This window comes from Pungitius pungitius, chromosome 9 (assembly GCF_949316345.1).
Source record: "Pungitius pungitius chromosome 9, fPunPun2.1, whole genome shotgun sequence".
NCBI lineage: Eukaryota > Metazoa > Chordata > Actinopteri > Perciformes > Gasterosteidae > Pungitius > Pungitius pungitius.
In genome coordinates this window covers 18,674,235-18,701,856 of record NC_084908.1, presented here as the reverse complement: position 1 = coordinate 18,701,856, position 27,622 = coordinate 18,674,235, and the positions used below count along the sequence as shown (strand labels likewise).

At 48.7% G+C, this 27,622-nt stretch overlaps 3 protein-coding genes across 4 annotated transcripts; all 3 read right to left on the bottom strand.

The window, feature by feature from the left end:
* Positions 1-2,470: 2,470 nt before the first annotated feature.
* On the bottom strand, positions 2,471-15,982 carry LOC119217885 (axin-1-like). 2 transcript variants are annotated; one of them, XM_037471900.2, is made up of 15 exons: positions 15,878-15,982; positions 12,021-12,180; positions 11,387-11,536; positions 8,394-9,081; positions 7,025-7,218; positions 6,715-6,867; positions 6,256-6,390; positions 6,054-6,150; positions 5,547-5,684; positions 4,368-4,749; positions 4,098-4,275; positions 3,805-3,981; positions 3,134-3,433; positions 2,895-3,044; positions 2,471-2,755 (listed from the first exon to the last, which is right to left on the bottom strand). In XM_037471900.2, the coding sequence occupies exons 4-15, from the start codon at positions 9,009-9,011 to the stop codon at positions 2,629-2,631; spliced, it is 2,649 nt and encodes an 882-aa protein (XP_037327797.2). In that variant the 5' UTR covers positions 9,012-9,081; positions 11,387-11,536; positions 12,021-12,180; positions 15,878-15,982; the 3' UTR covers positions 2,471-2,628. The 2 variants fall into 2 exon arrangements, with proteins under 2 accessions (XP_037327797.2, XP_037327796.2); XM_037471899.2 differs by lacking the exons at positions 11,387-11,536; positions 12,021-12,180; positions 15,878-15,982 and adding an exon at positions 10,147-10,693.
* A 5,162-nt stretch (positions 15,983-21,144) lies between these two features.
* thumpd1 (THUMP domain containing 1) lies at positions 21,145-23,047 on the bottom strand. Its single transcript, XM_037472128.2, has 5 exons — positions 22,686-23,047; positions 22,356-22,548; positions 22,177-22,262; positions 21,874-22,036; positions 21,145-21,784 (listed from the first exon to the last, which is right to left on the bottom strand). Exons 1-5 carry the CDS (start codon positions 22,896-22,898, stop codon positions 21,456-21,458), a joined length of 984 nt encoding a protein of 327 aa, XP_037328025.2. The 5' UTR covers positions 22,899-23,047; the 3' UTR covers positions 21,145-21,455.
* A 385-nt stretch (positions 23,048-23,432) lies between these two features.
* eri2 (ERI1 exoribonuclease family member 2) lies at positions 23,433-27,467 on the bottom strand. Its single transcript, XM_037471941.2, has 9 exons — positions 27,311-27,467; positions 27,045-27,106; positions 26,875-26,955; positions 26,666-26,793; positions 26,395-26,557; positions 26,090-26,190; positions 25,879-25,960; positions 25,695-25,783; positions 23,433-25,296 (listed from the first exon to the last, which is right to left on the bottom strand). Exons 1-9 carry the CDS (start codon positions 27,439-27,441, stop codon positions 24,028-24,030), a joined length of 2,106 nt encoding a protein of 701 aa, XP_037327838.2. The 5' UTR covers positions 27,442-27,467; the 3' UTR covers positions 23,433-24,027.
* Positions 27,468-27,622: the final 155 nt, after the last annotated feature.

Genomic DNA, 27,622 nt, shown 5'->3' with positions numbered 1-27,622 from the left:
CGCAGTTGTTTGTTCTGTCCATCGAAGCATAATCACAAGAAACAACAAATGTCGTCATTCAACTGTCCCTGGGCGTTCTAACAAATCAGATAAAATACATCGGAGGGCCGTAGCAGGTCGCATATGAGTATTAAAACAAAAAATAGATAATTCAACTCATCAGGAAAACATTCCTTGTAAAGAACATGCTTGGTGATAATTAAAATTACACTTTTTTTTATAAACAAATACATATCTAATTTTAAAATGTCGTATTGAAGGCATAATGGGTTGAAGTGAGGACAAATAGGTTGTTTTCCCGATGTTTCCCTTTCTGGGCCGAAAACCCAGGACAAAAATTGTATTTGACATTCCTGCAAGACGTACAGTAGGAGCTCTTTGTTTGATGAACACATTCAATTAACTACCAGCATAGATAACACAAAACACCCAGTCGGGCCGATCCGTTTGAGATCAACGCTGAAGACGCGGCGCGATTACGGGACCAAAGAAAGGCGTTTCCTTTGAGGAGATAGCAGGGAAACGTTGTTTTTAAAAGTCAAATTACATTAATCTCACATAGCTGGTGTGTGATAAGTGCACCCTCCGCTTCATGAATGGTGCGAGAGGTTTGACATTTGGGGGGGGGGGAGGGGGGAAATATGCATTTCTTGACAGGGTTAGCATGCTCACGTCTGCATGTTAAATATGAAGCGGGCTAGCTTAGCTTAGCTTAGCATAACGACTGGAAAGGGCTAGCCTGGCTCGGTCCACAACGAGAACAAACAGATGGCCCCTACGAGCACCTTTAAGGCTCAACTATTCAACAGGTTTTGTTTAGACAGCTTTACAGCTGAGAATTGGAAGAAAAATAAATAGTTGGTAATGCAGATTGGCTCCATTTCATCCTGTGATGGTACTGAACTTTTGGTGGGAAAGGAACTAGCAATATAAAAAAAAAAAAAAACAATGGACTAAAAGGCAAAAATAGATTGCAGGTTAAACAGTAATGTGTACGAAAGCCAGGCCAGCCTTTTGCTCGTTTACAGTCTTTGCGCTAAGCTAAGCTAACCAAGCAAAGCTAAGCTAACCAACTGTAGCTGTAGCTCTGAATTTTGGGCCGAACTGACACAAAAATGGAATCAATTTTCTCACTTAACTCTCGGCCTAGAAAAGAAAAAAATCGCTTCTCGACCCGTTTGTTTGAGACGAGCTGCAGATGTTGACCTCTGGGGACCTGCTCGTGATTAAAAGAGAAACACATTTAATGGCCGTGGACTTGTGGACTGCACAGACGGAAACACGCATGAAGGCATACGGCACGCACGGTGTGCTCTTTGGCTGGAGTTCAGGCGGACACGCTCGCTCACCAACACGCTTCAGATAAGCATTCTAGATAGCGACGGCACTGGCCAGGCAGGCAGGCACCTAGACGGAGTACAGTTACATACGCAGTGTGGCATTAACAAAAAACAAACAAGAGATGAGGTGACAGTGTGACTGTGGTCGGAGGAGGCACTCCATAAGTGTGTGCGCTGCTCTCTTTCATGAGGATTCTTGTGAGTGAGGAAAAAATAAAAAATACGCATCGCAAACAGAACTACACACTCGCGGGTTAACAGTACAGAAGTGAGGTGCAAGGATGTATTTTAGAGATGGAGGAACAAAAAAAAAAAAAAAAAAAAAACAGGCTGCCCTGAAATCACTAATGAACTAGCTTCAAAACATACAGAGTAATACGACATTAAGTGGAGATATAACGAAATACGGCTGCATTAATAAGTAATAGTACCTGCCTTGTACATACACAATTCAAATAAAATGAAACAAGTATCTAGGATACTTGACTTATCAAAAATATGTAGCTTTGGTAAACAAGTTATGTGGAGAACTGTTGTCTGAACATATTGATGTGAGAGATCACTACATGACATCTAGGAATCAAGGGTGAGAAGGTTTCTGTTTTGAGGCTACGAAGTCCGACGAGAGGAGAAGCGGACTAATAGTTCCGCTCCCCAAAAACACTCCCCCCCTCCTCCCCCCCCCCCCCCCGTCACCAGCTGATGAGGAGACAGCGGAGAGGCAGCGAGCCCCCCCGAGTGGAACGAAGCCGCTTCCTTCACTGTCCCGAGCACCGATTTGAAAACGTTTCCGTGGTAATGTAGCAGCATCGTGATGGTCTGCGGAGGGCAGACTCCTCCGGAGCAGAGGTGGAAGACTACTTTATCCTCTCCTCCCAGCGGTCCCCCCCACCCCCCCCCATCCATCGCAGTGGAAGTGGAAGACTGGTCGGACAGCTGATTTCAACAGCGCATTCCCGAATGTCCGCGGCGGGGAGAAATCATTCAAGTCCTTTTCCTCGTTTGTTACGGCCGAGCTTCACGTGCGTTCGATCCGGGGCGCCGACAAATCTCCACCTCCTTAATACACCATGCAGCGCGCCGACCCCCCCCCCCCCACCGCCCTCCCTCCATCACACATGGCTCCTTCCATCTTTCCACTTTCTTTTGTTCGTTCTTTTCTTTTTTTCCTCTCATAGCTGAACTTCTATCCAAACCACAATGTTCTCTTCCCATTTCCTTTTTTTTTCCCTCATATTAAATGACACCACCCCCCTCCCCCCCCAATTCTGTGTCATCATCGCAAATTTCAGTCAACCTTCTCCACCTTCCCGATGATCTTCTCCTCAAATATGGGCAGGATGGCGTCGTCGTCACGAACCTCCTCGAACACCACGCCGCAGTCAAACTCGTCGCTCACTTTCTTAAAGTAGAACCTGCGCACACAACACAAGACGTGCTGGATTATGAAGAAGCCAAAAGAATTTTTAAAACAGCACCTTTGGGAAATTGTTTTTTTTTTAAAAAAGGTGGCAGTCCCACCCTGACAAGCACAAACTATGTGGACTTTCTCACCTGTAATGGCCCTTTTTCGTAAGCAGCTCCTTGAACTGGCCCAGAGTCACCACGCGGCCTTTGACGGAGGTCCGGTACGGGATCGGCTCTCCACAGAAGTAGTAGGCCACCGTCATGTTCTCGCACACTTGCCTCTTACCGGACTTGTGCCTGAAAGGGAGGAGGCGCCGGGTCAAAACACACCACGCGCGATCGTCAGAGGTGTAAAAAAAAAAAAAAGGTGAGCGGTCGCCACCCACCTCTGCTTGGCCTGCTGTAGTGCGTTCCTCCTCCTCTCCTCCTCCAGTCTCCTCCTAGCCTCCTCCAGCTGGGTGAGCGGGTTGGGGGCCGGGTTGGGGGGCATGGCCGGGTCCTGGATGAACGGGTGCGAGGGCTGGACCTGCGTGGACGCCGAGCCGGGGACGGCGGGGGACACCGAGGAGGGGTTGTTGCGCAGCTGAGCCGACACCCACGGGTGCACGGCCCCGGGGCGCTCCACCGACGTCGGGCGCGGCGACTCGCTGCTGGGCCCCGTCCTCCTCGAGCTGCTGGTGCTGCCGCTGGAGGGACGGCGAGAGGAGAGGAGAGGGGGATCAACGACGGGGGGGGGGGGGGGGGGGGAGACTAAAACCCCGGAACCACTTCGTACGATCGGCGTTTGTGTTCATTTTGAATATCTCGGTGGTAAGATGTCGATTTTACAAACCAACTTAGTTCTCTACCAACAAGAACCAGATAATGGAAGCTATGAAGGACACCGCTGCCTAGTTAATACTAAACCGTGTGCTACTAATTGTGCTCTAGCTACTGCTACTACTGACTCTGGCACATCGTAGATTATCATAAGATCACTTGGATATTGAAAATGACAACCATGAGAATGAGGTAAACATTTTTCATATGAATCACGAGCAAACCTAATATTACTCACCCATGGGAGGTCTTCCTCTGTCGGTCTCCTTCCATCATCCACTGCAGGATCTTGTGGTTTCTCTCCAGATCCTCCAGCGGCACCTGGCCCTCCAGGCCACGCCCGCTCTCCTCTCCTTTGCCCAGCGTCTCCGACGTCTTCTTGCAGCCTCGCCGTGACAGCGTGCTGCCTTTACTGCTGCAGGACGAACAAGGGACACGACCACAGTTCAGGTCCCCCGAAAAAGAAAGAAAAAAAAAAAAACACGCCACGCGACGCACAGCAGCGGCACATTCCACCGCGGCCCCGCCTACCTGTAGCCCAGGCCATCCAGCGTGCTGGCGCCGGCCCCGTCGGCGTAGTTACGACTTCTCCCCGCGTACTGGCCGGCCGGGTCCCCGTTCCACATGAGGTTGGTCTGAGACCGAGGGCCCGCCTCCTCCTGGCCGTCTCTTCCTCTGTGGTGGTACAACTGCTTGTGGTGATGAACACCTGAGGAGGATGACGTCACAGCCAGTCAACACAGCGCACAGCACGACGGGTAGCGGGGGGGGGGGGGGGGGGGTTCACGCAGAGCAGCTCACCTTTGACCCCGGCAGGAGGCAGGCCGTGACCCCTCCCCGGAGGGCAGTGAGGCGGGCCGGTCCCCCCTTCAGGTGAGCGGGATGATTTGGGAGGACTGTGCCGACCCCCCCCCCCTAAGGCGCAGTTGGTCGCCCCCGGCGACTGGCAGCCGGGCGTTTTCATCACGCGCTGCACGTGCTCGTCCAAGATGGACTCCGGGTCGTCGTCTTGGGAGTCCTCCATGGCAACCAGGCCGCCGTAGGTGGCGACCGCCGCGTTAGCGGTGGTCTCCGAGTAGCGGGCGCCGTAGAGAGGAGGGAGCGTGGAGGCGAGGGGGAGTGGTACGCTGTGAGAGGACACGGAGGGCGCCACGGAGACGTCAGCATCGTCACCTTCTTCTTCCTGTTGACAGAAGGAGGAAAACATTCTAGTTTTAACCAGAAACGAGTACAAGCTAGTACACACAAAGACAGACGGAGGAGAAAAATGCATCAACGACGGCTTTTATCAAACTACTAGACATTAATGCCTGAATTGTATCAAATCTGCATGAACAGTCCAATTACTTTTAACTATGTCATTTCAACAGAATTTTAATAGAGTTTAATCCATCTTCCGGCAGGAAAAATACACGCAACTAAATCTATAACTTGGACAGTATTAATTAAGAGACTTACATTGTGTACAGCAACTGTAAGACTTAAAGCTGATGACTTTGGATCAAAGGACCGTTAAGCTTTCGTCCTCAGTGTATAGAGCTTATTGTGACGGGGAGCTCGTGACAACAACAAAAAAAACAGTAATCCGAGTTTGTTTAGACAATGAAATAAGAGCACAACAGCGACTTTTCACACGGACAATGACAACTAATGTGTCACTTTACATGCAGCTGTGCTTACTGAAATTACTGTGCTCACGTCGTAAATTCGATGTAATTTCCTAAAGAATGTTCCTGAAACTTGAATAATATCTGCATGTCTCACATATTTTAAAGGGAAATCTTTAATCTGAAAACACACCATGGAAGAAATGTGTTTATTGCAGCAATAGTTAACCCCTGAAATCCCGACGCTCTTTCTTCTTTAAGACAAATTGCACCAACCAAAGATTTTCATCATCAGCATGTTGGACTGAGCCAACTACACCATCACCATTGTCTAAATATCCGTGAGGAGTTGCCGCTCCGCCCAAACACTCACCATTCGAACTCTCTTCAGCCTCTCCTCGAGTCGCTCCTGAGCCTCTCGCTCCCGGAGAACCGTCTCCAGCCTGCAGATGAGCTCTGCTGCGAACCGCTCAGGCTCCACGTGGATGTCCTTTGGCATGCGGTACGTGCGCTGTGTACAGAAAAAAAGAAGAACACAATTCATACACAGCTGAACACAAAACACAGCCTTAGATGGGCTGAGGAAGCCATTTTTGCAAATTGACTGGTGAATTATAGATAGATTTATGCAGGAAAATGTACTAATTACAAACAATACAGGAACGGAGTTCATAATTATCGGTCTGTCTGCCATTGTGTGGTCCTGTAACTTACCTTCAGCTATGTGTTGTTTGATATCCTAATGAATAACAATGCATCGGCCAGTAAACATATTCACAATTGGGTCACCAGGGATTGTGTTACCGTTATGCTGCACGAACACCGATATGAATGCTGACGGGAGGTCGACTGTGTGTGTGTGTGTGTGTGTGTAACTCACAGGTATATGAGGTAGGGGCACACGTCCGTTGGCTTTGGCACTTTCATGCATCTCTTTGCGATGCTGCTTCCGATATCTGTACGGAGGAATTCCATCTCTGCAAACGCACACAGATAAGCAGCGATCAAACCTCAGATACGAGAAGCCAATTCGTCGTCGGGAGAAGCGTTGAGCCGGTGCGGGTTCGCCGGTGCGTACTCACACGCTGCTGTCGGTCAGCGACATCGTGTCGGCGTCGCTCGACATGCTCTGCTGCTCACTGTCGTTGGCACTGGTTGCTGGAGCGCGGGCGTAGCCCATGTTAGCGTAGTACGGGTTCACCGGCTCCCTCCACGGCCTGAGGACGGGCGTGGGGAAGGTGGTGTGGTGAGCTCGCTTACAAATACTCAGACACGCAGACACACGCATGCACAGAGCTAGGAGAAGTTCTCAATTTGATTGCTTCCAACTCAGCCAGGTTTGGTTCATTATTATTTTGTAATGTTTCAGTAACGACTCATTTTAACACAATGGAAAAAAAGAGAAAAAATGGTATGGTGGTATTAACACAAAACTATTTTCAACCATATAAGAAAACAGGAGTGGACGTAATAGTAAGACATCGCCGTCTTCCTCCTGAAGCTTGAGACACACACACACACACACACACACACACACACACCTGTACTCCCTGGCGTCGGGCCTCTTCCTGGTGGTCGCTGCTCTGTGCGGCGCCGTGTGCATCAGCAGGCTTTGCGTCAGCCTGTCAGCTGGTGTGTCTCTACACTCCTGCTCCTCCTTCTCTTCCTCCGCCTCCCTCACACCTTCTGCACACCTAAAACCAGATTAAATTACATCAGGGACGGTCTTTACGCTTCGTTAGTGCCGCACGGAGCGCCGTAGAAGAGTCGGGGTCATTTATTGTTGAATCATTCCGGATGACAGGCATGAATCCTGTGCGATAGACGACATCAATTGTGCATCCGTCTCACCTCCACTCCTCATCCTCAGCTAGTGTGGGTAAGTACCCGGGCACCGGCTTGGCAGGCCCCGACGAAGGGCTCTGATCGCTGGGGTTGGGCTTGGGGCTCTCTCCTCCTGTACGCGTGTACTCCAGGTACAGATCCGACTTGAGGAACAACGGGTAGGTGTTCTCCTCCATCATGCCTTGGATCTCCGTCTGGGCCTGGAACCAACAAACAAACGTGGCGGTCACTACGGCGCGGTGGCACAAAAAACAAAGGAGGCCGCTTGGCATCCTTGACAAACAGAGCAACTCATATGATGCACGTCATATGTGACGGTCACACAGCGGTCACTGCTGAGAGCGCCGTCCTCCGTGGAAACGTAAAGGCCAAAATCTGGTTACTTTTGTTTCACACAATGTTGCTTCACTAGTTTAGGGCCACATATTTATATACACAACGGCTTTGAGTTTTATATCAAACTGATGCCCACCCCAGGCATTTAGCTAGTTGCATTCAGGCCGCACCAGTAGAGAGGATGGGAATTGTATTTATTGAGGTTTAACAGACACAGAATCTGAAAAGGAAAGGAAAAAAAGCTAGATTTTAAAATGCATGAGAGAAGAGAGGGTTTACTGCAGTGAACACGGGCTAGCCTCATTAAGTTCCTTATGGTAATTACCTAATCTCATTCTGTGTAACTTAGTTAATTAGCAGTGATGTGTGAGGAACCACAGTGCGGGACTCGAGGCTGGGGGCAGAAAGCATTGAAGAGATCTACGGGCAAAGAAAGGTGGGCGGAAAAAAAAAATAACCCAAAACTAAGCCTCAGCCTAACTTGATCTTCTGTTGTGGTTTACTCACCAAAAGCGAAAGTCTGTGATTTGGCAGAGACAACTGTGGAATTTTTCACACCAACTCCTTCTTTGTCACATATTTTAAAATACTATTTACATTTTTATACAACCACAAAACATGTCAGGGAACCAAGGAAAACGTCAAAGCTCTCTGGTACGATTACTGCATTTTGAATGCATGAAGGAACCAATGGCTTTATGGACCAGGGCCGGAACCCATGGCCCCCCTACTGTGTACGGGGGGGGGGGGGGGGGAGATATGAGAAAAGGGTTGAGGTACTGTTCCGAGCACCAGTGTGGAGATGGCACTGCCAACAGATCTCATTGTGGTTCTTTTTGGGTCACATATAATCTCGCTGTATCCTGCCACCGAGTTAGTCATACACAACCACTCGAAACCGCTCGTCTTCACCTGACAATTTCAAAGAAACGAGACGGCGTGTGAGGAATCTATAACAATTTCCACTTGCCTGTGTAATCCGACATGCGTTGCTGTAAATAGGAACATTTACAAACATCCAACCCGGGGTTTCCATTACCTGTTCAAACATGGCGGGGTCTGGATTCTGCCTTCCCACACAGTCTCGGATGAAGCTCTTGGTGGCTGCTTTGATCTGCCTGGAGACAATCCCACTTCCGTCCACAATGTATTTCCTGTAGATGGCCTTGGCCAGCTTCGCCCGCTTCTCCTGGCTCGTCTTCCTGAAGCCCGAGCAGGCGAACCAGAAGTCGAGAAGGTCCGCGCAGCCTTCCTGGCAGAGGAAGTTTCGGAACAGCTGGATGCCTTCCTGGTCGTCCAGGAGGGAGTGGAGCGACTCGGCCCACTTCAGGTACGGCGGAGTCGGCGACGCCGAGCCCTCGGGTTCGTACCCCAAGTCCAGGTCCGGGCGCCGCGGGGTCGCCGACGACGAGGAGGGCGTGTAGCTCGATAGGTCCCCCATTTTAGAAGACGACGGAGGATAGCCGAGGGTTTGGGAAAGGGTGTTGGGACGGTTGTTGGCCGACTGGACCGGGGGGTCCAAATCAGATCCCTCCTTACCAGGGACCGGGGGTCGCGGAGCATCCTCGGTAAAGTGGGTAGGGACGCCGAGAGAGGCCACAACCCCACCGCCGCCGCCCCTGTACCCGATCCCATGTAATTCTCTGACAACACTCATGTCTCTGATTGCACAAGGGAGAAGTCAGACGTTCCCCTCCGGCAATGGTTTCGCTGGCAAACAATTCACCCTGAAAAATGGAAGCAAGAGGAGCAGTTAGCCGGGAGAGGTGACACCATTAAGACACTTTAATTTAAAAAAAAAGTGTGTTTTTAAAAGAAAGTTACTGATTCATCTCCCAGCCCCGTTCGTTGTGTCAGACGACACACACACACGTACACGACCGCAGCAGAGTTATCAAGCAACGAAATGAGACGATAAGCAGGACGGATACGTAAAAATAGACTGGCGCAGGTTTGCACACGAGTGTGGTTTAGAAGGAGCAGGAAGGTGTCTGAAAGACTGCAGACATTGGCGGAATGGGATTTATGAAACGTAACCTTAAACCTGCGAACAAATAGACGTTAGCTCATGCTACGTTGTTGTTGGTAGCGTCGGCTAGGTGAGGCTAGCAACTTAAAAAAAAAAAAAACTCCAGCCCGGTTGAAGAAAACTTGACTTCGTCCTGTGGGGTAAATCTCCCAGCTGAAGTTCACCATTAAGTTCCCAGTCGTCGGTCGAACCGTTAGCTCCCCCACGCTAGCGCTAACAGTTGTCAAAACAAAGCTCACACTTCGCGTGTAGCCGGACATCCAGTTTCCTCAATAACCAACTGATGTTAACAAGCTAGGGCTAGCTAGCCCCATGTAGCAAAAGCTCAGCACCATAGACTGCCGTTGCTTTGAAGTGGGGGAATCTCATTCATCTTGGCCTGCAAAGACGGTGGGGGGATGGGTAACGTTAGAGAAACAAACTCTACAACCACACAAGACGGGCCTGCGTGCAACAACAACACAAAAAAAAACACTCCGACGAAAGCGCACTTTGTACGTGTAGCCGAGCCGGTGTGGGGGGGGGGGACTCGTAGGGGAGCCACGTCAACTTTCAAACACATTTAACGCCATCGGGCCGGCCGATCTGAGATCAAACAAAACAAGAAGGCGAGGGCACGTTTTTCCACTCCGCTGCCTGCAGCGCCAGCCAGCTAGCTAGCTCGCCCGAGCTAGCTAGTTTTGGTTAGCTCGCTAGCTTAGCTCGGTCGCGTTAACGTCCCGTGTTTTTTTTTTTTTCTTCCGCCAAAGTGTTCGCCCCTTACCGTCTCTGTGAGCCCGGTCCCCGTAATCCGCAGCATTGGGGATAGTGGCGCGAACTGTGGGCTCCGAAACGCCGCATATGGGAAGCTTTCTGGTATTAAATATTAACGAAAATGACCCGTCGACTGCCCCCCTCCCCTCCTCTTAACTCCCCATGGTGGCTGGTTTCTGAGCAATAATACAGCGCGAGCGAATACGTGCATGCGTGCGCGCCGACGCCGCGCGGTGTGTAGTTCGTTTGTGTAACTACAACCGATAGAAGACACACACACACACACACACACGGCGCGGGTCAGCAGGCTGAGAGTTTCATGGTGGTGGTCAAGTATTTCCATTATTTACCTCAGTGAAATTACTCACGAAGCCCTAGTCCTTGAGGAAAAGTGGCTAAAAGCAACTCATGGCAAAAGTTCCTCTGTTAGTCTAATGTTATTGTGTATTATTTTATTACTAAATGATTCACATGTATGTAGCATGTTAACGTGTGGGCTAATTTAATTATTTTATTTTAGATGCTCATTACAGATTATTTAAAATATGAATCTGTTAATGTAACTATGGTTTGTACATAAATGTAGTGAAGTACAAGTACAATAATTTTCCGGTAATGTAGTAAATGTATATTTTTTCAAATCCTAAAGTGAAGTGTCAGAACTTCAGAACTGTATATACAGTAGTTAATCAATGTATCGAATTATTTTTCATCACTGCAGTAGGTTTAAGTAACATTCTATTGACATAGTGGATATACACTACAAGTACCACATAATCGTACTTAAAGACAGTAGTTGAGCTACAGTTGGTTACTTTCTATCACTTTAAGATTGTGTTAATTTAACCATCAGTCTATACATAATAACGGTTCTATCTGTCACAGTTCTATGGCAGGGTAGTGAAATCACGCACAACAGCGCCCCTGCCGACACGAATATGTCATTACATAATCCCCACAACCCGAAGGGGATGAACGCAGAACTGCTAATATATAATATACTCTAATTAGCACATTAGTGGGTGAATACAAAGTTTTTTTTGTGCCGCACGTTGCTCTTAAGATAAATGAAATTTCAGAATGCATTGAAGCTGAGATAAAATGCTGCGCATCAGGAAGAAGAAAAAAACAAGCAGGTGACAAAGCTCACTTTGCTTCTGGCGATCAGCCGACTTTAAAATGCGAGAAAAATATCACCACAACCCACAACTCGGCGAGAAAACACTGAGAAAAATGTTTTTTTTTCTTACCTGGAGACAGGTGTTCAGACCAAGGAGCCCACCTCCACTGGACGGGTGACTGACAGGACGCAGAGAGCGCGCCGCGGCCGCCACCGCAGCATCCCGCTCGTGAGCCGCCTCCGCCGGGCTGTCAGTCAGGAGCACCGGGCTGCCACCGGTCTGTGGGTGTGTGTGCGTGTGTGTGTGTGGGGGGGGGGGGGGGGGGAGGAGGTGGGCAGGTAGTTGTGTGTGTGTGTGTGTGTGTGTGTGTGTGTATGTGGGAGGGGGGAGGGGGTAGAGAGAGAGAGAGATTAGGCTACAGTTTACATTCATATTGTCACGCCCCTTTAAATGAACGTTTTGAATGTATTACTGAAGAAATAACTCATCAAACGCCACTTTAGATGCTTTTTAACAGTGACACGTGTAACAGAATCTGAGTACATTTGGTGTGCTCTCGTACACTGTTTTATATCCCATTACATTTCACAGGGAAATACTGTATATTTTAACAGCACCATATGTTTATTTGATAAGAATGTACTATACTACATTAAACCTAATTTTACAAATTCAAACTGAGCTAAATAAATAAATGTAAATGTAAAATGATTGGTTTTAGGGCTAGTATTTTCTTTCAAATATCAATTACAAAGAATCAAACCATGATGCGCAGACGTTAGAGAAGTTGTGTAGGTGGCTCCTGAAAGCTGACGAGGCCAGCCGTCCCACGAGCAGAAGGAAGGGTCAGGTGACTCAGGTGAGGTCCGGTCACCTGTCCTCCACTCTGTCCGCCCATGGATGGACCGTTCATCCATAGCGATCTGAACAAAGAGAGAGAGAGAAAAAAAAATCACCATTAAAAATCAAACTGAGCACCAGGCATATTTTTTTTCACATTTCTTTTGGGTTTTTTGATTTTGGTCCAATTTAGCTTAAAATATTTGTTGTGTTGTATTATTATAACAACATTACAAATGAATATCTTCTGAATGCACCGGTACTCCCCGAATATTGTCACACATCGATGATTCAGCATGCAGATACTACGCATCTGGTTTGGACATTGATTTTATGAGCCTAAAACAGTTGAACTTGCCCCTTGAACAGAAGAACCACAGTGTGAGGTCGCTCAGAGGAGCCTTTCAGCGCTTTGACAAAATGACCATGAAATGTTCTCACAGTGCGTTTGATTGGCAGCAGACTGTACGCGCTGAGCGCCTCATTATGGACCCGTATTCATATCACTTTGGCTTGTATAACAGTCAACAACCCCCCCCCCCCCCCTCCCCCCCACACACACACACACACACACACACACGCGCACACACACGCACACGCACACACACACGCACAAGCTCCTGCTGCAACAGGCTGGTGTTGTGACGGTTGCTGCGATGCCCCCAGAGACAAGGAGGAGAGAGGGAAGGGAGCCACAGAGAGAATACTGAGGAAGATGAACTTGACCTTTATGATGTCTTGGTGAGGAAGGGGGCAGAGGGGGGGGGGGCACGTTGGTACTTATGAATCTATAATGAACCTTGACAATGTGTGTGTGTGTGTGTGTGTGTGTGTGTGTGTGTGGGAGAACTAGTAGAGGTCTGAGCTCGTAGCTGAAGAAAGGTCATCACACAGGGGGTGAGTGGAAGGGGGGGGGGGGGCGTCGAGGGGGGGGGGGCAGTAATGCACATTGCCGCATGCTACGTTCTTTCTCCTTTCTGTACGAACGAACCGGATGGAACTCGCTGACGTGTGCTTCACCTGCTTCCTTGCCTTTAATGGAGTATGGGTTGTTGTGCGAGGTTTATTTTCCGCGCTCAGTGTGGACCGAGGCAGCATCTTAAACATAAGGGTCACCTAAAAATATATATATAAAACTTAACCTAAAAGTGAAAACTTTTACCTGCGTTCCCTTTTCTAAAAAGCCAGAACAGAGGAGAGAGAATTCTCTTTCAGCTCAGTGGCCCGTTGGAGGATGTTCTAAATGTAGCGTTCACTTAATCCGACGTTATTGATTTATTGCTATGCAGGGCTTTCTTTCAGGTGGCTGAAATAGGTTTTGCAGCTGGCCCCCGGTCCACATGTCCGCTTCTCTAATCTTCCAACCCCCCCAACACCCCTCCACACCCCCCCCCCCCCATATTCTGTAGGTCACTGACAGATACCTCATAAAACCCCGCTTTGAATAACCCGAACCATCGCTTTTAAAGAGAAAGTCCATGCCACTCATAGCAACGATAGCTTAGCTTAGCACAAAGGCTGGAAACAGGGAACCAGCAAGGACAGCCCAGTAACACAATCCACCTATCAGCACATTCGAAGCTTATTAATACAACATTATATTTCATTTAATGCGCACAAACTCTGCAAATAACACTGCAACATCATGTAAGACCTAGTATTGTAATCAATATAGTATGCTTCCAATTGAGTTCAAGCTTTTATGAATTTTGATGTAAATTTAGAATGACTGAAAATTGCTGTGATTTTTTTTTTTTTTCATTTGAGAAATTTGATGTATTTACCACTTAAACAAAAAATCATGGAGAGATTGCGTCACACCTTCGATACCGGGGGGGGGGAGGGGGGGGGGGGGTCTCAAAGCATTGTGACCTGTCATGAAAAAGCACAGGTGTCCAAAGTCAGATCTCTGTGACGCTGAGCCAGAGACACCCGAAGGCTGAAACGGACCAAATGGAATCCGTCTCACCAACGTCAACCTGTGCTTTTCCTTCACGGGGGAAACGTCGCAAAGCCATAACTAGGGGTGGCTCCATGGCAACGTCGGACCTTTACATCAACGCATGCGATGAATCGTCTCAATTATTTGAGAACATTTTAGGTTTCCCCCAACAGACTTCCCGCAGAATTGTACAATATCACAGCAGATATGTTGCTATCACCGTGTAACATTACCATGATCTGTCCGTCTACTGCAGCTGCTCAAGCATGTCATTAAAACAAACATTTCCAGTGAAGATAAAACTGGATTATTAATTCCTAAATTGAGGCGCCCCCCCCCCCCCCCCCCCCCCCCCTTATAGTACCGAGACAGAGGTTTTTGTCAGCGTGCTGGTCCAGCTCAGGGGTCCTTTTGTTCGAGCTGCCACAGCAGCTTTGGGCGTCTGTACGGAGGCCTGTCAGAAACAGGCTTATCTCTTGGGGGCCTCCCGGGCACAAAGACCCATTTAGATGCTCACGGAGAGTGAAATCTTCATTATATACCTCTTGAAAGAAGGAACAGACCTCCCTCTCTTTAAGATAATTAATTGGAGACGAGCATTTTTGCGTGGCTCCAATGGAAAGGATAAGGGCGTATCTACCTTTTTAATGTTGGATATATGGGGGGGGGGGGTTTGGAGATACCGATGTTACGAGTCTCTTTGTGTTTGTTTCCTTGAAGAGGAGACACTGTCACAGACGGACAAAGCTCACAACCTCTTTTATTTTAAGATCTCAATCCTGCCGTTCCCTCAGTTGCCTTCCTTAAAACACAAATTGAAATCCACCAAAATAATAAGCAATATTTGAAACAAAGCAATCGTGGATTTCTCAACATTTTAATTCGTACATCTCTATATCATCCGTCCATCACCCCATCCACCTACCCATCCATCCATCTGCTGGCCTTTCCCAGCCATGCCTGTAGTAAGAGTGTCACTATATCCGCAATGGCGTCCTGCTGATGTGTATTGTGATGGGGCTGAATACTCCAGCAACCAATATGGCCTGCACCAATACTGGATTAGCCACAGTGGATTAGCCGCCTGCCCTCCTGCTGCTTATTCAAATATTGTTTCACGTATTGTCATCATTGGGACAGAGCTCCCGGGCCCAGTAGCCTTCAAGCTACCCAATATTCTCAAAGAAAGAAACGAGGGGAAGAAAAGAAAATGTCTTTCGCTTCCAACGGCTCCACAAAAGCGTCTGATTTCATTTTTTCAGCGAAAGCCGGGATTTCGGGCCGCGGACGGGGGTTTTTTTTGGGGGGGGGGGGGGGCGAGCGTCGGAAGGATTCGGAGAGCGCGTTAAGTCCGAAAATGACGATTAAAAAAGAAGAAGAAGGAGGAGGAGGAGGAGGATGGGAAGATGATGGAAAGCAAACCACAACCAGGGCCAAAATCAGGCATGAAAGCGTGCCTTGATCTTCGATACGTGGTGTTCTTGTTTTTTTTTTTTTCGCCACTCTCCCTTTCTCTCTTTCACCCCTCACACATACACTCGGGGAGTCAAGGCAATTGATGTGCTGCCTTTGATGGCAAAGTGAGGCCTATATTAAATGGCCAAAAAGACCATGATGAAAGGAGCTGAGAAAAAGAAAGAAAATGGGTTAAAAAAAAAAAAGAAAGAAAAGAAAACGCATCATCTGGAAGAACGGCAACTCGTGACAAATACTTGCGATGGAGCGACGGTGACCAGACGTCCGGGGCGCCGTGGGTTTTGATGGTTTAACGGCCGCGGGAGGCTACGGTAGGGGGGTGGTGGTGGGTGGGTGGGTGGGTGGGTGGGGTGGGAGCTTACCGTGCTAGCCCGGCGGTGGCGGAGGCTGCGGTCGGCTCGGTGGTCCCGGTACCCGGTGCCGGCGGTCATCCTCCTCAGAACAAGGGGACCCCGGGCGTGCACCTGCTGCGTTCGCCGGGGGTGGGGGGGCGGCCCTCCCCGGCCGGTCCGGGAGGGGGAGGTCTGGACGCCCGGGCAGACGTCCCATCGCAGGAGCAGAGTCGCCATCTTTGTCCCGCTGTTGTCTTGGATATCCTCTCCTGCGTCTTCATCCCCTCCCTCCCTCCTTTGATCGTGCTTCCCCTCCCTGGCTCTCCTGGCGTATGACATCACCACGCAGCGGTATCGACGAGCATCAAAGAACCTCTGGCCAGGACTGTGTACGTGTCGGTCTGTGCGTTTGAAAAGGGGGGTTGGGTGGTGGTGGTGGTGGGGGGGGTAAATATGGAGAGTAAAGAGTCCTGTAACCCCCCCACCCCCCCCTCTTCACACACACGCTCCCCGTACGCACTGTTCTCCTCTCCCCGCAGATGCACGGTTTATTTAACACAAAACCAAACACACACACCCACAACCGACCGTCTCTCAGGCGGTTGTGTCCCGAGGCCCCCCCTGCTGTGCCTGTGGGTGTTTGATGATGTCCTCAACGGCTTCATTCATCCCAACAGCTCGCTCCCTTCCACCAGCATCCCCCCCCCTTCCTTCCTTCCTTCCTTCGTCCATCTCGCCAAGCTGTTGCAAAACAACGCGGACGCGTCCTTTAGTAAACTTTTGCGGCCAAATGAGTTAATTCCTTCTCAAGCGGATCTGGCCACACTCCTCCTGGAGTCGGCCTGCCCTCCTTCCTCCCACTTTGACTCTCATCCCCTGCTCTTTCTCTCTTTCTCTCCTACAGCTGGTCGGTACCATTTCCAATCCTGTTAAAGTTGTGTGTCCTCTGGAGGAGCCCCTGTGTCTGTCTGTCGCATGTTTCACTGTCACACTCGCCATCCAATCCGATGAGATCTTCCCCCCCTGAAAAATACAGATAATTAACAAATGAAAGGGCAGCAAACGGAATAAAGCCACCCAAATGGTTTAGAACTATCCACATATCTCTGACATACGTTTAATTTAAACAGCTGAGAAAAGGAGGTTAAAGTTTTCAGGTCGGCCGACACGTCGTGTAACAGCCTGAAAAAGTTACAATAAGGTTTTATTTTTATGCCTTTTTGGCAACAATATAACCCCATTCATGAGTGTAGTCTGCTAAGTGAGGCTAGTCATTGTTTAGCTAATGATTAGCTATCGATTAGCTAGATTTAAAAGGGAATCATCTAACCACCTTTCACTTGATATCGCTATATTGTTTTATTTTATATTCTATATTTTGTTTCATGTTAGCTAACTCCCTCTGTTGTTTTTACTTTCTTAAAAGACTTGTTGTTGCTCGGTCAACTTATATATTATCGCACTAATAGCTTTTGCTAATAGCTAATCAGCTTACTTAAGCTAACCCAATGTAAAGCCAAGTGGACAATGACACTGCAGCTCAAACAAAGGGAATGTGATAAATGATATATAAGCTGTTCATATTCAGGTTCTGTGTTTTGCTCAAAAGGAACTTTGAAATGCAGAAGTGTCCTTCAATCTGCCAACTTTCCCAAAAATTGAACAGTATACATTTAGCAAAGGTAGAATTCAAGGCAGGTTTGACCTTTGTGTGTTTGTTGCCTGTAGAAATGCCAAATTTAACACAACTTCAATTAAATCTTGAGAGTCTTGGTGCAATTCATATGCTGAGTTTCTTTCTGTGTCTTAAATACAAAGGCGAATTTAGTCTCACGAGCCTTTGATCCAGTTCCCTCTCAGCTGTGATCAGCGGAAAGTGAAATGAAAGAAAAGTAATTAAAGCTTTTTTTTTTTTAGAGTCACAGGCCTGATGTCCCAGTTCCACCTCCTTCCGCAGTCTCCTGTTCTTCTATTTTCTCCATCTTTTCATGCACGTCTTCACCCTGCCGCCCCTCTGCCCCCACGTCCCCTCTGCTGTCCACCTAATTGTCAAGGTTCTTGTTAGCATTATGCTAAAATGCGTCCCTTTGCAGCAAGAGCCAGCCGGGGATGTGGAAAGCACCCTCAGCCAAGGATTATACCGCTGATGAGAACGAGTATGTGTGTGTTTGTCTCTGTGTGTGTGTGTGTAGGAATAACCGCTCTTGAATTTGATGTTCACTTGTGCTCCCCCCTCTGTGCCTCCTTCACTTCAGCCAGACCAGTTGTCTCCTAAAAACTAACCCTCCTCCTCTTCGTCCACGTTCCAATGGCATGAAGGACGATTTGCATTCAAACAGCATCTCCGGCCCAGGTATTAAGGAAACTAATTCCACAACAGCTCCTTAAAAATACCCCCTCCCCTCCCCCCTTTTTATTTCCTCCACAAATGACTTCCCATAATCCTCAGCAATAAAATGCGTCCGCGGGTCGGCGCCTCTCTGCGGGGACAAATGGGGAATGTTTGGAGTCAATACGAACCCTCCTGGACCCACCTGTAGGACCGTTGGAGGGTAACGGGCTGGTAGCAGCGAGCCGACAGGCTGCGGAGGCTTGATAAGCATTTCTCATTATTGAACCCCATTCACATAGCTGGCTGCCGCACACGCACGCACGCGCACACACACACACACACACACACACACACACACACACGCACACACACAGCAAATCTCAGAGAAATAGATTACCTCCAAACCACATTCCAAATAGCAACAATAGATATAAATAAATAAATACATCATTGTTGTGTGCATCTATTGACATGTGCGTGTGTGTGTGTGTGTGTGTGTGTGCGACAGAAGAGAAAGCATCTGGAAAGCTGCAAACTGACACAGAGGAGTCGACAAATTAACACAAAAGTCCCCCCCCCCGCACCACGGCTCTGACGGAGAACGTGCGAGAGGAAGACAAAGCCCGGAGTCTGTGGGAATTGTAATTTGTTGTTAAGCAAACAACAACGTTGGGTCACAGCTGCTCTGCTCGTGACGACGTTGCAGATTCCAATGAGCTCCGTTCGTTGTGCTGCATTATTGGCACGTGCAAACATAGTTAGTACTACTACTACTCACGATTCACATTAAATAAAACATTAAACTAGTTGGCAGTTCATTTTTATCAATATTTTGTCATTGTAGGAAAAAAAAATAAAAAATCAACAACCCAAATATGTCAGAATTCTGCAATGATTCATTCACTGCTATGAAATATATATTGAAAGGGGTTCCTTCTGAGGCTCATGGGACCCACACTCCTGTAAGGCAATGCACCTGTAACTAATTAAAAAGTGGAAGTATTAATACACCACATGTGGTGTATTAATACTTCCACTTTTTAATAGGTTTGCAATCGAGAGGTTTGGACCCTTCCAGGTGTCACATGGTACAGTAAGTCTGCAACGTGCATTACTGGAACAGGACAGAATATGTACATTATATATATATATATAACAGCGTCCATATGCAAACACAGGACAATATCAAGCCTTTATTTTGAAACAAACACAGTTTTTAATGATATTAAACAATCTGACTGAAAGCAAGAAACTGTTTTTTCCAAAGTAAAAATGGCCTTTTCTTCCACCGGGTTGCCGAATTAACACAAGCTCCTTCTCTAAGGCGGTGAGGATGAATCACGTGAATTCATTTCTGGTGCAGAATTAAGCACGAAGCCCGTGGGATACATTCAGAGCAGCGACTGCGTGAGTCATCGGGCGTCTCGCCACTGTGAGCGATGACGATGTCAGTCAGGTTTTAAGCAACGAAGCAGTGAAAACTCAAACCACAAACGCTTTTCGTGTCACTTCATCATGAAGTGTTGTCGTTAATTATTCCACATGAAAGGTTAAACTTGATTCTAACCACAAGAAGACGCGCCGGTCCCGCTCCGCCACAGAGGAGGCCCGTCGTTCGGGGTAAAGTGAGACAAACGAGACCCTGGAGAGCACTACTTAGCCACTCATAAAGGTCAGATATGGGGGCCACGCCAGCGGATGCTAATCCTGACCCCCGGGAGGGGGGAGGAGGGAGGAGGGAGGGGGGGCGCGTGCACATGCGCCCTCTGGATGCCATTGTTTCACAGGCCTCTGACATTTAGAGTCCCGGGGCGGGCGGGCGGGCGGGTCGGTGCGTGTGCCCCTCGCGCCTCCTTGGCCTTCGGTGGCAAGCGGAGGTTTAATTAGAAGTGGCCTCGGGGGCAATTAAAACATCAGAGGCTGTTTGCTCTCCTGTAGGCAACGCCGAGAATACGCTTTTTAATTTTGATGAGGCTTCACGTAGCACCTGAACAGGTCAGGTGCTACGTGAAGCTTGTTTTATGAATTGAGTCCACATTTCAATAAGCTGCATTTTCCTGATTGTTTTCATAATTATTTTCTATCTCATTTCAGCTGACAGTTGGGGGGGGTGGAATCAGTGCACGTCGGCCACGGCGTCTAATTGGCAAACGCGCCGACGACGCGCGGGAAAAGCGTCCTCGGCAGGGTCGCGCTGATTGGGGCCACCGGAGCGCTGGGCCACGATGCAATTTGTGAGTTCCTGCAGAAGGCGGCGGAGATAACGACGTCGGGGTCGCAGCAGCAGCAGCAGAACCAGCAGAGAGGGAATCACCGTCCTGTTAATGCGCGCGTGGGAGTCAGGTGTACGTGGCAGTCGCTGTGCACCACTTCTCGTTTGCGCGGCCATTTTTAATCCCGGGTTTGGGTTTTTTTCCCCCCAGAGATCGAGAAACGGAGGCGAACAGTTTGAAAAGACGAACCATCGGCGCCTCGTGACCGTTGCAAAAAGTTTTGATGGACAGAGATGAGAAACTTTTTGTTTTGTTAATTGGGTAATGAGTAAGGAATAGGACCAGCATGCAGTGGGGTGGACTATGAGAGGGGAACCAAGAAGCCCATTTTTTCCCCCTTTTTTGGTTAGCAAAAATAAAGACTTTGCATGAACAATGAACTCTTCCTGCACAAATCAGTCACAATCGTGAAGCTGAATTCTTTCATCCAAATCGTCCCACGACATAATGCATTCTTTAACATGAACGCAAAAGCCCCTTTTTTTAAAAGGAGACTTTTAAACATGGTTGCAATGTTGAAAATGAGAAGACTGCTGATAGAAGAGCCACAGTACGTCTCACCATGTCTCTACAGGCTGAGGGATTACCTCCATCGTGTGGTGCAGAGAAGAACTGCCAGGTCAGTGACCCCCCCCCCCCCATCCCGCACGTTAATTATTAGAATTGAACGTTAAAATAAGGACATGTTGAAAATTGTTCAAACAAGCAGGTAACTTTAATTTAGGGACCGCTTCAGAGTTAAAATGATCAAATTTGGCATTAAAAACCTGATGGCGGTTATGCTGCAAAATGGTGATGTGTACAGAAAATACATGAATCCCCTTTTCATTCAAAAGTGAACATTTCACTTTGTACCCAACGTATCATAAACATCTTTAGGAATATAAAGAAAAGATTAAACTCAGAATCTTTTGTCAAGAAAAAAAACTAAATTTTAAAACAAAAGCACAACGTCACAATGAAAGACGACGTCTTGCTAGAAATGAAAAACGACCATGAGCCTTTACTCCCCGTCCCCTTTGTCCTCATCTGCTTGCTTCTCGTCCTCCTTCACGTTGCCGTCTCCCTTCGTCTCTTCCTCGGCGCCGAGCGCATCCTTCTCCTCCTCCTCCTCCTCCTCCTCGGCTGTGATCGTTTCCGTCGGCGCCGCTGCCGTCCCGTCGGGCTTCGGCGCGTCTTCCTTGACCACTTCCTGGACATTGTACTTTCTAAACAGAGCGTAGTCCTTCACCACGCTGACGCAACACACCGCCTTGATGACCTCCACGATGATCGTCAGCTCCGGGTTGGTCAGGTCGACTTTGTTCTTCGGGTTCAGCTTCCCCACGAGACCTGAGAGAAGAAGACCAGCGGTTTGGCTCACGGGGGCGACCAGAAAAGGTCAAATCAAACTCCTCGGGGGGGGGGGAGGCCGACACTACCTGCGACGGCTTTGATGATTTCTTCTCTCTTGTTGTGGCTGCTGTTGCGAGCCTTGAAGGCGATCTGGTAGGTGCCGCAGTTTGGTGTCTTGAACCAAGGCTCCAGGAACGTAGTCAGGTACTTCAGAATGTCTTCCTCGAAGGCCTTGCATGTTCCAGTTACCTGGGTGGGAAGAAAACCGGGATGAAGATTAATTTCTCCACATCTGGCTGCACCGCATTTGAATAAACTCAATGTCCTTCTATATTGCAGCTGTTGAATCGCATCAGTCATAAACACATTGGTGCATTTTAGCTCCTCACCGGTAGCATCCGAAGGATGACGCGGGATTTTTTCTTCTTGGTTGCCTGGAGATCAGACAGGATGTGATGAACCAGCTTGTCGGATTCTACACGAGGAAGACAAATTTGTGGAAATTGTGAAAAAAAATGACATCAAAAATACACACCAATGATCAGTTTATTAAAAAAAAAGGACGTACCCAGATTTTGAGTTTTGATGAAGATGACATTGTTTGCGCCGCTTTCTAAAGACTGGAAGCGCCTCTCCTGTTTGGCTCCAGATGTTTTCAGCTGGGAGACTTCCTTCTTCAGCGCCACATCAACATCTTCTTCAGCCTCCTCCTCCTCCTCCTCCTCCTCCTTTTCACTGTTGCTCGCATTGTTGTCTTGCAGCTGTGTTCAAGAGAAAAGGGCAGTTAATAATACCAGAAGACCAGAAGTCCTGGACGGCACAGCTCCCATCCGAACCCGCACCGGTAACTTAGCAACGGGACAACGGAGCACGTGACAACGGGCTCCCGGAAACCCACCTTCTCGGGACCGAGCAGCTCGTCCGCGTACTCGTTGAGCAGGTTGAAGGCCTCCGCCGTGCACCGCTTCTCGTTCATGTTGCACGTGATGAGGATGCCCTGCATGCCCACCTCCAGCTCCCGGCAGCCCCTCCACCGCTTGCCGCCGTGCCGGTTCCCGGCCGCGTACCGCTTCTTGCCGCGCTTCTTCGGGTCGCTGGACGCGGCCGACATGTTGGCGGGAGATTCTTAAAGCAATGGACAAAAAATATATATATATATAAAAAAATATAAAAAATAAACCCCTGTCGTGCGTTTCAGAGCGTGATGGCAGCGGGCTACGCAGTTGTTTTGGGTAACGTTGCTTGCCTCGCTCCCTCTCCTCCCCCCCCGCACACACCCCTCTCTCTCTCTCTCTCTCTCTCTCTAGCCTTAGGCTACTGTTAGCCGTTAGCTTGGCAGTCGAGGCTACGATTCCAGAGATTTAAAAAAAAACAATGCGCTGAGACGACGGTGTGAAAGTTGTGTGGGATCTTTACGACGAAGCATTCCCGCCTAATTGTACTGCCGCTGTCTCCGATGTCCCCATTTAGGTCTCAAAAGATGTCCCCATTTAAGTCTGAACCGACGTCCCATTCAGTCACAACATGGCACGTTTTGAGCTCTCCTGTACGGCGCTCGAGGAGGGACACAAGCGAATCCTCTTTCGCTTTTGTTGACTTCGTGCCTTACAACTAATTATATTTACTCAAAAAATGTGCTTAGCAACAATACCGTAAGGTCCGTAAATAGTTCTGTTTTTATGCTACTTTTACTCCTAAATCGCCATTTTTATTTCAAACTTGAAATGATTAATTCAATACACGAAGCCAATAATTGCCAGCTGTCACATTGAATTGATTTACTGCTCATTAATACATCACTAAATCTAACCATGTAATATATGCATCTGAATTGGAACTGGGAAATCAGTTGAAGCTGTATATTTATATATTATATTCAAACCACCACTGTTATTTTATTCAACATTTTATTGTTGGTTATTGTGCGATTTATTTCAATAAATACTACATCACTCACATTAAGTGATTGCATTAGTTGATCGTGAAACAACATCATGTGTACTACATAATTAAAAAGAATGAAATGGAAGATTTTGAATGGAGGCCAAACGTCAATAAAATGACAGCTTCAGGATATCTATTCTATTTTTCACTTTTCTTTTACAAAGCACATATTTCTGACACATTTCATTCGTATCATATCACAAACATAATATCACATTACATCCCATTTATATCATATCACAACATAATATTACAAAGTCCATGTGACTGAGGTAGAGTCCACCCTCGGCTCTGCATCAGCAGCTCTTCCTCAGCATCGACCTCTGAGGTGGACGGCCGAGGTTCGGGGTCATCGCGCACAGTGAGACAGAAGACCCGGGGGCCGGCGCCGAGCCGCTCTTCAGCAGAGCCGACTCCCACTTGAAGAACTCGCAGCCCTTCTGGATCCGACCGCCGCCGCCGCCCGACCTCCGGACCGGGCAGCAGTAGAACCCTCGGCCCTGGTTCGGGCCCCCGTTGGACACGACCTGGCGCTTCGCGCGCCGCCCGCAAGCACACAGCGGCGACGTGACCCTCTGACCTCCCTTCGCCGCGGAGGAGAGCGCGTTGGTCGACAGGGAGGCGAGCACCTTCTTGGGGCCGCGCAGGGACCCGGCCCAGGAGGGCTGCGCTGGGTCCGTGAAGATGGCGAAGGAGGATTTTGGAGTCTCTCTGTGATCTGTGGCGCCTGCTCTGGGCCGGGCAGATGAGGCGTACGGCGTGGAGGTCCTTCCCGGGATCAAGTGGCGGAACAAAGCGGGTGTGTTTGCTTCAGTGATTCTGTGAGGCCCGTCTCGTTTCTCCTGTATTTCTCGGTAGAATCTAAATCCCGTTTTGTGCTGGTTGGAGTCCCGAGAAACGGCTTTAGGCTCAACAAAGTACGTACTGGGCTCTGGGATTGTTGGGCGCTGCCTGATTCCGTTGAAGGGAACAGACGCCGAGGGCCGGCCGGTGCCCTTCGGAGTCTCGGCGTGGTCTTCGCCGCTCACGTCGTCTCTCGTAACCTCGCCGCCGGACGAGTGCGCTCCATCGCCAAGATCTGCCCCGTAATCCACTTCAGGTCCCCCCCCCGTTCCACCGACGGCGTCCCCGTCCTCCGCCTCCAACACCACGTCGTCGTACGAGCCGCACCGCTCCTCGGGCTCCACGGAAAGCTCCACGGAAAGCTCCACGGAAAGCCCCCCTCCCCCCGGTGCGCCGGCGTCGCCCTGCTGCTGGTTCGGCCGAGGCGGGTAGGAAACGCAGGCCAGAGTAGTCGAGCAGAGAAGAAGGCCGCGGCCGAGGCAGCCGCGCGGCGAAGGGGAGCTGATGGCAACCGGCGCGGAAACGCTGGCCACAGCCACGGCTTTGACGGACGCGCCGCTCAGCAGCGTCCTGGGTGAGATCAGGCTTCGGCACATGTTCTCTGAGGAGGATTCCGGGGGAAGCCGAGGCGACGGAGGTCTGTTTGTGGTGGAGGAGTTTTTGTCTTTCACTTTTTCGGGCTTTTTGGTGTCTCCAAACATGGGTTTGACCCTTAATGGCATCTATGAGAACATTAAAAACATAAATCATCGACTCATAAAATATAATCTATTCCTGATCTACATTGAAAAATCAGTCAAAGAAATTCTCCCTTTAACTCTTCGTTCACTTATCTCGCCCTTATTTGTTTCTTCAGTGTCCGTAAATATACAATTTGAATTCAAACCAACGTCGAAAAAGCTATAAAATGTCATGGATGTCAGTGTTTAAAGATACATTTGTTTATTTATACGAGGCGTCAAAACAAATTAAAACATTTTACACGTAGACTTTGTGAATCAAACGAGCCTCATCCACCATGAGGTCAAAATCCATATCAGGTTCCGCTGGGGAAGACCAAAGGGGGTCCGGGGGGGGGGTATCAGGAGTCGGGAGGCATCGCTGGACGACGGCCACTCACCTTCTCCAGGCTCCGCGTGATCTTCATCACGCACCCGTCCCTCATCATCCTCGCCGCCAGCTGAGCAGTGTTTCGGGAGTCATCCAGACCTGAGGGAGGAGGACCAGCGAGAGACGCTTAGATCCAGTCGGTTTTTCTGTTTCGGATTATTTGTTTGTGTTTTTTTTTGTTTTTTTTGTCACACCGGAATGTTCTCTCCCTGAAAACTGTATTCCCAGATCCTGTAGTGCCCCGTTCAGGCCTTTGGGTTTTCGGTCGTAAAACAGCTGAAAAGTACCACATTAATCGGTTAATCTCGGCCCCTCATTGGTGTGATGATATGATTATTAACACTAAACTATTTGCTAAAATACCATACAGAGGCGTGAAGGCAGAGCGAGCGAGCTTCCTCTCACCCGGTAGGTGCTTCTCAGGTCGATCCAGCTGTTGAGCACATCAGGTTTATGGAGCTGCTTCCGTTTACACTCGAACTGCAAACAGACTCCCAGATCCCAGTCTGACGGAGACACATCGAAGGGGACAACGCCTTTGAAACTCGGTGCATCGATTTCACTTGCAAAATTCCAACATGGTGGAAGCAAACGGTTGAGGCGAAGAGGATGGAGGCCAATGTGTGACGTTGGAAGATAACGGTGATGTTCCTTTAGCTGAAACCGATGAGCGAAACGGCGCCTGGAGGTTACCACGACGGAGAACGTACCTGACCACGTGACGAAAGCACACAGTTTTTGGGAAGGCGAAGGTGCAGAAGATCTCGGCGCTCTGTTGGGAAAAACCACACCCATCTCAAGCTGCAGCTTCTGCAGCCAGCGGCTGAACCGAGACAGACAGATGTGAAGGGGGATCCCGGCCTCCACTTGGCTCTGTGGGACCGGAAAAAAACAAAACAAAAAAAACACGAAGATGTCAGATGAAATGCCAAAGTTTTTAACCTGAAGGTCCATCGGCGCCGTCTGGATGGACGCAGCCACCTGCGTGATCCCGGTCAGCTCGGTGCAGAACTCCGACAGAACGGGATGCTCCTGGGGCTGGACGTAAGCGTGAAACTCGGACTGGATCTCCCCCGTGGACGTGTTCAGCAGAACCGCAGGAAACTCAACTGCACGGCAGGAGGAGATGAAAGAGGCAGTGAGGGGGGGGAATCGGTCCACATGTCACAACATAAGAAAGGGACACTTACTGATTTCCTGAGTGGAGTTTTTTTTCTCCCTCCAGCAAGTTGACTCAAAATCAATGACAATAAGGTATGGAAATATTTGATCTGAAAAGGAAACAGACACTATTACTTGTAACAGTGTAATAGGGCGTAATGACAAGTGGATCCTCATCAAAACAAATAATCACACTTACTTGATAGGAGGGATTTCGATCGATTTGAGGATTTACTCCGCTGCCTCAATAATCCGAGTTCTCTGCGGAGAGAGGAAGGGATTCAAGACTACTCAATTAATTTACTATCTACTTTAGCCTTAACGAGTAAAAGGTTTATGGAACGATCATTTGAAAGCGACATAACGTATCCGAACGTGGTTGAAACGCATCCCGCTTCCATATTGAGACACAGCGTCGTGTTTATCTGCCGTAAGTTGATTTAGCACGGTTAATCGATCGCTTACCTGGCCAGTTGCTTTGTAGACATCGCGGTAAGCGGACCGACAACTTTACAAATGAGTAAGTTTGAGAGAACGCTGCAGAAATCGCGGGGCTTTTTAAAATATTCATCTAACGCTCTGAGCTCCATTAACATGGACTGGCCAGGAACAAATAGTCGATCGCAGAAAGGTCCTACCGTTTGTGGAACTACACAGAATGAACCGTATTTCCGGTTTTTACGATTTTACTCACCAAAACAAAGGCATGAAATACTGCAGCACATATGTAACACCACGACTGGAAAATACACACCAATATCGGTCCAATCCTATTTT